The 10,335-nt window shown below is 40.2% G+C and overlaps 1 protein-coding gene across 1 annotated transcript; it reads right to left on the minus strand.

The window, feature by feature from the left end:
- Positions 1-1,289: 1,289 nt before the first annotated feature.
- On the minus strand, positions 1,290-2,061 carry LOC119648806 (peritrophin-1-like). Its single transcript, XM_038050655.1, has 2 exons — positions 1,915-2,061; positions 1,290-1,849 (listed from the first exon to the last, which is right to left on the minus strand). The coding sequence occupies exons 1-2, from the start codon at positions 1,919-1,921 to the stop codon at positions 1,443-1,445; spliced, it is 414 nt and encodes a 137-aa protein (XP_037906583.1). The 5' UTR covers positions 1,922-2,061; the 3' UTR covers positions 1,290-1,442.
- Positions 2,062-10,335: the final 8,274 nt, after the last annotated feature.

Here is a 10,335-nt window from a genome sequence, read left to right on the forward strand (position 1 = left end):
ATACTTCCGGTTCCGATATCTGCACAAATAAAGTTAATAATCGTGTATTTCCACATTTTTTAAATTTACGGCGCAACCCCACTTGTGTCCATTATAGAAGTACAAGGGACAACATAATGCACAATTTGACAAAATTTGAAGGACATCCAACTATTATTAACAGAGTTATAGAGGGTGAAACTTTGCCATTTTCTGTGATTTTCGTGCATTCTACAATCTGTAAGACGTCATCATCCCACATCAATTCGTCAATACCACAACGAAGTTCATATGAAAAGAGTCGCAAAAAAGAAATTTCCTGATTTGAAGGTTCCGCAAGGCGGGAGAGTTCGGGGACTAGCCTGAAGAACTGTGACAAACTGTTCCGGGCTAGCTCTCTGACGATAAGGAGAGGTTTAGTTGGTAGTCCGACGACGTACCGTTGCCGGAGTCCAACACTCTGTGCGAAAATGCATTCGCTTACCCTACCTCAGAAAAAACCTACCTACATTATATTCAGCTCCAAATTACGGTTCCCTCTGCACTATTTTGAGTAGGACTGCTTTGAGAGGAAAGACTAGCGTGTAAGGAGGGTATAGATGACTTATCGGCTAGATCCAGCGTAAGTATCCAGCGCTTTCAGGACAATCTCGAGGGGGGGGGGGGGATCAGTGAGAGTAGAGGAGAATAGATCTACCTAAAAAGGATATAGAATGCCGAAGAACGACAAGGCGGGGTTCATAGGCAGAAACGGTTGTGTGACTCGTGAGAAGGTCGCTGAATCAACACACTGATTTCTTGTATTAGGGATTCAGCGACAACATAATGAAGATAACTAGCGCCGGACACAATTACCTTCTGAAATGTTGTTTTCAGGAAGCACCTGCACGGATTAAGGTTTTTGAAAATTAAATCTAGCTTCTCCTCAACTGATAACACCAACATGTTGGTGAATAATTTCACTTCTAGCTTGGTTCATAGGCTTCTAGACTATTCAGTCAGGAATGCTACCAGTACCCAATCACAAGATTTGTTGAATTTGGTGGTATCCTTCAAGGAAGTAGATCAAGTAAACTCGGGTAATGAGCCCCAAATTTATTGGCTATGTTTGTAGAAAACAATACGGTGATTTCGTAAGTTTCTACTATAGATTAGCATGTAGTGAGCCACGTGAGATTACCTTTTCCAACAGCGAAAACAGAAAGCTTCTGGTTCGATATGAAAGCTTTCTGTGGAAAATTATAGAAAATTAAGAAGCTCTTTTGCCGATATATTATTAACAGAACAGCAAATTTGTGAGACCATATCAGTACTGAAATAAACACATTTGATCCTTCACTTGACAACTATATTTACTTTAGATTTTGGATATCCATATTATTCGACACTGTGTAGTAATTATACATAATATAAATATAATAAAAAAAATAGAACTCAGCACTTTTTCTTGTAAATATTCAGAATTAAGTACATGAAGTTGTATTCACTACACATGATGAAGCCGCCGTGTCGAACCTGTAACCATCTGGGCAACTTTTCAAAAGTGACAATCCTCCATAGCAAAAGTAGAAAAGTTTGCAAGATGCAGAATATGGCACATATGTATTATCTGGACGTCCAAGACAAGGATTCTGTTGAACCGGGGGATTTTTCCAGCAAGAAGGGTTGTATTCGCACTTCAAAGTTACTTTATTAAATCCATAATTTTGAGGGCAAACTGTACTCAGAAAAACACCATTGTTGCACAGAAGAAATTTGGAGCAGTCATGAACGTCTGGAATTGCTTCCCCATGGCAAACCTTTCCGCAATCGTTAATAGCATACGATCCCAAAATAGTGGAAAGTATGCTAAGCACTATGAAAGTGACACCTGTAATTTTGTAATTATAAAAATTTAAAAGGACTAGAGAATTTTTAATTTCTATCTAAACCAACCTCGCATTTTAACTTCCGATTAAAACTAACACTTGTTTGATCTAGTAACTCTGGAATACTAAATCTAGATGTGTTTTTCGTCTTAAATACTAGTAAACATTTTGATAATGCTATCAATTACATGTTAATGGCCATTAATTTATGAAAAAATCACATTGAGATTAGATATAATCCCATGAATCAAAGGTACCTTCCAATTGAATCGGTGGCGTCGAAAATATTTCTTCGAATTTTAAGAAATACACAATAAACAAGATGATTATGAAACCCAGACTGAGTAGTGAATCACGTACACATGGCGCTATGATTGCTGCTAATTTCAGGTTTCGTGGCAAAGATTTGATAAATTTCAAGTATTAAATATTATGTTACTTTCTTCGTTCATGGACTGTAAACAGCTACTCGACACATACATAATTGTTATGTTCTTGCTTTACGTAGTTCGTATCACTAGATTCCGTAGCATTAGACAAAAACCGTTCTATAACTTGAATTTAATTTTACACTAAATTAAACAACAATTATAGAACAATTCTTTCAAAAGGTACAATTCCAGGCGGATTCATAACCGACCTGTTCTAACTCTAGAACTCGACTGACTCCATGGGTGGACCTTGGGCCCTTTTATACCCTGCGGAACATTCCAGAAAGGCATGCGAACATTTTGCTAGAAACTACTTTGCGCCTTTGATAAGATCTCCTTACTAGCATTAAAGTCATCTGTAAACAATTATCCGAACTAAATATTCCCCCTAGCGTTATACAATTTTGGTGTCATGGCTAATTATCATTACTACGATTTAAATTGACGTCACACATATTTTCCCGAAGTAATTTTCGTCACAATATATATAGGTTCATCTTCCAGCTCAGATGGCATAATACCAGTTATGCTACAGAAACCGAAAGAACGGGTTGTGCCTTGACTTCTGGAGCTGCATTTCGCTCTAGAGATTCACCGCACTCCTGGAAACAAGCACGGCCGGTTTTTATACCGATAGCAAAGGTTTTGGACACTAGAGCATGTCCTGGAATTTCACTTACGGTGTTTTACATCAAAGGCAAATCAACATATACAGCTCTTCGCGAGGACATTAATTGTCATACTTTCGTGATCGTTACAATATGACGGCAATATGAACCATATTAGTGGGGTGGGTCTCCTATGTAATATCCATCTAAGAGCTAGGAACATTGAATTTTACCACCGGGGACTGTCAAGGACTGAACCTGTTCGCATTACTTAACACCACTTGATCTCAGATGGAGAAGGCTCACAATCTGCGCAAAGTCGAGGCGCATTTGGCCATTCTAAAACAAAAGCCAAGCGCGAGAGCTTTTGGGCAAGATGGTACGAATGCGTATAGGATTATTGTATACAATACAATTTGCATTGGGAAAATTGAAAGAGAGAAAAAGAATAAACCGCAGGCTCTTTGTACAAGCACCTCGAAAATATATCTGGTTGCAGTGTTGTGGAGATACTATCTTCCTTCCTTCAGTGAGTTCGGAAGAAATCAAACTGACTTAATGCTATAAGATAAATAAACTAAATTTAAAGGATAGTGAGGAAGAAGAGCATAAAACCTGGGAAACGCCCGCCGAACCAACACCAACAGCTCTACCAAATTCTATCTCCCCCTCTACGTGGTGATGGCTGGGAGTTCTTTCTTCATGAAAAACTGCAGACGGAGAGGGATGAAGGCGAGTCTCCCGCCCCCAAAAAACGGGACAATATGTACCAACTAGTCCTCCAGGTTGGGGATTGGATAGGGCTGACAACCCTACATGGAAAACCGATGTTACGAAGCCACGGAAGGAGCCTCGGACAGGATGCCTGAGATGGATCGGGGGGGTAGGTCCGGACGCCAGACAGCTTTTAGGGATATCGAATTGGTGGACCTCGGCGCAAAACCGGGGTATCTGGAGCTCCCTATTAAGGTAGACCTAGACCGGATACCGGTTGTTGCACCAATGATGATGATGATGATGAGGAACAAGAGGAGTTGGTACCGTCTGGTCGTCGCCTGGCAAAGTTGAATCCAACCAGCGTTGTGGTATCCCGTTTTGATGCCACAACTCCAAAGACCAGGAGAAGAAATGATACAATCTTTTGACTTCTGAATTTTAAGGCTAACCAATGAAACTCGCTAAATCCTCTTATATCAATTTCCTAACACTTCAGTTAGAATACTCAACTCTGCTGTGCTGCTAGTTCCTAGGTATTCCTCCCCGGTTTTTGTGGTAAGAGATCAAATCTGCCTTGATTTAGCAATGGTAGTGGGCATCCATCTTCTGATGTTAACAACTGATAAATACAATAGTAGGATATGCCTACTAGCCTCACCGCGGCTACCGGGATACAGGCAGCACTCGAAAGTACACCGCCGATCGCTTTTCTCTATATTTCTCTTCTCGCGAACCCAAAATGGTGAACCTTTAAGCGAACTTTTTCAGCTATTCAATTCGATCTTGCTCTGGCTCACAAGCTTGGAAGATACCAAGGCCGATCCTAAAATTTTGAGAACGACTTTAGTGTCAGTGGCAATGAAAAACATATTGCTCTTGGAAGTCGAGGCACGCCGCATCCGCCGGCAAACCTCCTGTGCCACTAATATCTTCTTCCAGAATATCCTGGAATGCTCTGGAAGACCATACGATTCATATGCCAACTGAATTATAGAAATTTCTCCCTCCACCGACCATTCGGTGCACCTATTAGTAACTTAGCATTATAGTAGGTACACCGCGAACTTTCCATTTCATCCTACTTGTGAACTCCGTATCAAAACTTTCTTTGAAGCGCAATCTACCCACAGCGTTGTTTGTTGAAGATGCCCAAAGTATCTTTGAAAAAAATTTGAAGGATCTTGCTATGACTGCAGGACCTCGTTACTCAGTATTTCGTTTTCGGAAACCTCACCGCATTCCTAGACAAAAAAACCACTTAACCACTCTGTGTACGGAATATATGGGTAATGGTTTACTGTTACAGATATAGAGACAGTGCAAACGTCAGAAGGTGATCTGGAAAATAAGTGCGGAGGAGGGGGCAGGGAGGTGATCAAGTTTGTCAAGTAGGCTTGGTCCTATTATATTCCCTGTTCAGCTTAGGCCAGAACAAAACAGAATCCCAGGTGGGGATCTGGTTTTTACTCCAAAGAATCAATGTAGCCTTGGGAAGCTATGTGGATTTCCTTAACCCTAGTTTAGACTCCTCCTTTCTGATTAAAAACGGCGGAAAGTATGTACTATATAAATCACCTTGTCTTCAAGTAGCTACTATTTCACCCTGCTCTTGTTGAGTTTCTCCCAGATTTCAACAATGACTGCTGGCCAGATTACTGAGAAGATGGCCCTGCCCTGTGGCGTCCATCTGCAAATAATTCTGCTAATGGTCTCCTAGATCTTATTTGATTACCCTAGTTCCTAGCGTATATATTATACAATGAATAAGACACCTCCCAAATCCTATCCTAGTCAGAGCCTCTGCAGGAAGGCGGCTATAATTTATTACTTAATATGAAATGTTGATTTTACACTGTTAAGAAATGACAAGAGATGAGCTTTCCATAATCGTCCTTAAATGGGTATCTAGGGTGTATTTCAGGATTTTCAATATAGAATAGGTAAGTCCCATTATCCCAAAGTCTTTCTCGGGATCATAAATACTTCCGCCGGACTTCAATATGTGTCCAGGCTCGTCGTACCTAAATGAGCCACGTACAATCCTGATAGATTCACTACCCACGGAACAACCCTATGCTCCTGGTATTGCATGCTTGATATTTTCTTGTGCGGCAAGGAGATTCATGTGGTCCAGAAACTGTTTATTGCCCAAAGATTCTTTCCTTCGTAGGCCACCGACCTCATTTTCTTTTGCTGTATGGGTCTGCATAAAAGTCATTTCGCCGTTATTCGTGGAGTCCTTTGGAACTAGCAGCTCTTAAACTTCGCCCAAAGATTCCATTCAGGAACCATTCGTTTCATTAACGAAGGATGTTGGAAGAGTTTGAATTGATTCTGATTCATGTAAACCAAGTAAACATACAAACAATCTTCTTCTTCTTCGGTCAAGTTTAATTACGGGCACATCTCTGAAATCTAGGTCAGAATACAACGGGAGTTCTTCTTTCATCTCACTCAACTCACAACCACTAACCATTATTTAGAAGTAAGCAAAACCGACTACTTCACGCAGACTCTTCATCGTTTAACGCCACCCAGTGATCTGTAGTGGTCAAAGGATTGTAAAAGCAAATTTGTCTTTGTCAACGAAGACCTTCGGTAATCAAATCAGAGCTGCATGTTTCCTAACAATTTCGTGACATGGGATTACCTTTACACTTTCCCTGTGGAAATTCCAGGGGAAATGGTTCTCGTATGTTATATCTTCTACATATGTTACCCCAGGACTTTCCTCCCTTTTTCGCCCCCTCGGAGTATGCGAATTTTGAAAATAATATATACTGCCTATTCAGTATGATCAACAGCGCCTCTGCTACAAGGTTCTGTATTAGAAAGGTAGAATACCCCGGTGGCAGTCCTCTGTGTATAACAACTTGTATAGTCTCATCACTTGACAGCGATTGAATCAACTTTCCTGTCCAGCAATAACTATTGTAGGCCACACATGGTTCTTCCTGCACCGTGTTTTCTGGTTAGCTACTTCCGGAGTTAATAGTGCTCCCAGATGCCTATAGGTATCTGCAGGTAGCTCCACTAGACTATTTTCAAAGAAATGAGGACATCCCTGTGGTTTTTTATATCCTTGATCCGCCTGGTTTGACTTCCGAGGGATCTTCGCACCCCTCTCTATTTTTTAAAAAGAGTTTTAGAAGTGTATTCCACTCCATCCGTCTCTGGTTTCGATTGTTCTCTTTTTGCTATATTTGGAGTTTCCAGTATTAAGGTTTACCACTGTCGTGTACATTAGTGAATAGGCCCACTTTACCTTCACTCCTTGAAAAGCTTTCTATTTTCTTTAGACTTCCTTCTCACTAGGGCTAGTTACCTCTATTGGATTCCCTGTATTGGATGCACATAGTAGCCTCTATTGAGCTTTCAGTAAAGTTTTAACTGGAACAAAACCTTCGTTTCACACTGCGTCGCGTGTGAGTTTATGATTTTCCCATGCCCTTTATTTCCGTTTATTCATGTCCTCTGCAGTCGCTATCGTTTTTGACGTATCTATTACCATTTCTTTGTTGGCAGCCCGTATATATGTTGCTCACTCATGTACTCGAGGAAGGGGATCAAACGAATCAGCAGCGGACGCCTTAACGGAGATTGCCTGGTACCGTGGAAACCGGGATATATTAATTGCGGCTGGAGTCGTAATGGGGGTTTCATTTTGATTCTAGTTGCGTCCCTTGTGAACCTTTGCGTGGAGTTGTGCTGTACAACTATGGCACCGTATCCTTAATTGCGGCGGAGATGTTAGATAGGCTTCGCATGGTACTGGTACGAACGCTGTACTGGGATGCTAGTCACGGCAAGGCTCTGATTGACGTTAATCTCCCCAGACCTTCAATTCATGTGCCCAGTGAACTTAGTAGAGATGCAAGACTGCAATCATCAAGACTGCAAAACATGCAAAGTATTCCTAAGCATCTTTGATTTAATTCTAGTGCCATTGGCCACACACTTTGGGTTAAGGTTTGATTACCATTTAGGTTAAAGTTTCTTCTCTAAGAATTATTTTACGATAGATCCTCAATATAAAGTTTCCATTAGATTAGATACTTTATCACTTTTGTCAGTAAAAGTCAATTATGTAGACTTTCCGGATGACTCTTGCCAATTAAAGATCGATATAGGTATTCAACTAAGTTGACTCAAACCACTTCTATCTTAATTCTCAGCAATCAACATACATATCTGCCTCTGAATCTCGAGTAAATTATTTTAATTGCCCTAAATGTTTTATCAATTCTTATCATTATTGAGACTTGGACCAGTAGTTAAGCTCTTATAACTGATTTATAGATTCTAAATTTTACGGTTTTGATAAGATTAGATTTACTTTCCTTTCTCTCGTCATTTTAGTGCGTAATACAGCCCAAACGTCTCTCTATTTAAGGGTGGAACTTTGCAAGAGATCCAGGTATGAAATGAGACAATATTCTACAGAAAAGAGGGAAATTGAAACAATACTTTACAAAATGAAAATATCGACCTCCGCCAAGATCGTATCAACTTTTGCCAGCCACACCATCATAATGATCCGTGGCTTGGTAGGAATGTTTGAGACGTAGCAGGTGAATTGACTTGGCAAATTGAATTTATTTGAGCGTTTTTTTTTGGAAATTTGTTTGTTTGTTTGTTGGGGTTGGGGAACAAACGCTCATTGTGGTATTGAAGTCAGTCAATCAGAATCGGATTCAAGGTGTTGTGATCTAAACATTTGCTTTTACAACACGGTGAAAATTAAAAGCATCTGGAAAATGTCCTCTTTTAAGAAAACTATTTTTGATGAAAAATTTCTGTTGGCTTGTGAACAAGACAGGTTTTTTTTTGCCTTGCATTCTCTCAAGAGAAGCTCCAATGTCCAACAAACTACACGATATTCTCAAGCCTGATTAGCATAAAGACAGTGCCTGTCGAAGGGACATCTCAGTTGTGCTGTGCATATTTGTCGGTGGATCTACGTGGTCAATATTCACTAATTGCTGCTGTCGAGGAGCCAAATCCGCAGAGCTAAATTAAGCTCTGCGGATTTAGCTCGTCGACAGCCACTTGAACTTAGGTTTAGTCTTCATGCATAGGAAATTTATTTTCCTTATATACAACACCTTTATCATTCTCGTTCTTATGTTACCTAGGCCCCTCTACGTACTGTAGATATTTTGCACCGTACGCAGACCTTCTGAAACTGATGGGCAACTGTCCTTAGGTTCCGACTCCACCATATATTTCATTGCACAATATGAGACCTAGTAGCAAGCGTTATTGTACGCGCACTATAATGGGAATTTCTCCTGAACCATCGTTCTCCGCCAAAATAATTATTCGTGAACCATCTATTAAATCAACAATTTTGGTCCTTGGAGAATGAAGCATGAGAATTTCATTATCCGTAGATAATTTATTAACCAACTGAGTGCTCAAGACAAGAGATGCGCGGAGCATCCCCTTAGTAGTATTGTGATATCATACCAGTTTCTGAAAAATCGAAATTATTTAGACAACCAGCCGAGAGAAAAGATGCCCAACCGATTATCCGTATCAAAACTCGATTGTCGCTTCGACCACTTTTACTATGAAATATTATATAGACTAACCCCATACACGCATCGAACAACAACCGACATTCATTTCAATCCAGAACATGACGAATCAATTACTTAAAGCCAAGAATTTGCACATGGACCCTAAATCATTTGTCAGCCCAAAGCCAATCCAAATTTAGTCAGTCCAAAGCCAATCGAAAGCCAGCCGAAAGCCTGCCCGATACTTATCGGGTACTACGAAGAACGCTAATATTAGGTGATGTTTTGAAATATGATATCATATTACAACGTCATTTTTGTAATGCGGAAATATTAGACAAGTGATGTTTAGTAATACTGTGATGTTTGATAATAAGGAGATATTAGGCAATGCGATGATGTTTGGTATTGCCATGATGATTGATAATGCAGTAATGTTGAGATATTTAGTGATGTTTTGTAATGATATCACTTTTGCATTATTACACACTTCATCTACCAAAGTATTCTACATATTTTTTATGTCCGATATTAACATGCTAAAGCAATTCTTATTAAATCTACGGTGGAGTGGGTACGTCAAACTCTGCCCTGATACTCGGATAAGCCAGATAGGTGACTGACTCGAAACTTGAAGGTCCAGCGAAACTCGCCTATATTGGAAAGTCGCGACCATATCACATGGATAGTAAATACCATGGACTGTAAAGCAACCACGCTCGGTTGTTTATAGTACCCGTCCAATGAGAAAGAATCCAGAATTCAGTAATACTGGGGAACTTTCTCGCTTCACAATCATCTGTTTCAGCAGACTGTTGTAAAGCACAAACCATTGTCCCAGAAAATTACTATGTATACGATCTGTCAGCCACCTATCTTAAGAAAAGCTAGCCGTTAGCTGAAAAAAGCGATAATTAAAAGGAATCTGCAACTAAATTACGCTGCAATCTTCTTGAGATTGACGGCAATCATGGTTTACTGGAAAAAAAGCGCTGCTGTTGCCTGCGATTAGTCATCGGGATGGCCTGATTTGCGATGGGAAATTTCATCGACGTATGGGCCAGATATCTGCGAACGGGCCGTTTAGAAAGCGAATGGAATGGGGTGACCGATAAATGGACCATCCTATATTGGAAAATTCTAGAGGCAATACATTACCAGACATAGAATCCCAGACCGAAATCAAACTGGACTGAAAGAAAACACAATT

Source organism: Hermetia illucens, chromosome 2 (assembly GCF_905115235.1).
Source record: "Hermetia illucens chromosome 2, iHerIll2.2.curated.20191125, whole genome shotgun sequence".
NCBI lineage: Eukaryota > Metazoa > Arthropoda > Insecta > Diptera > Stratiomyidae > Hermetia > Hermetia illucens.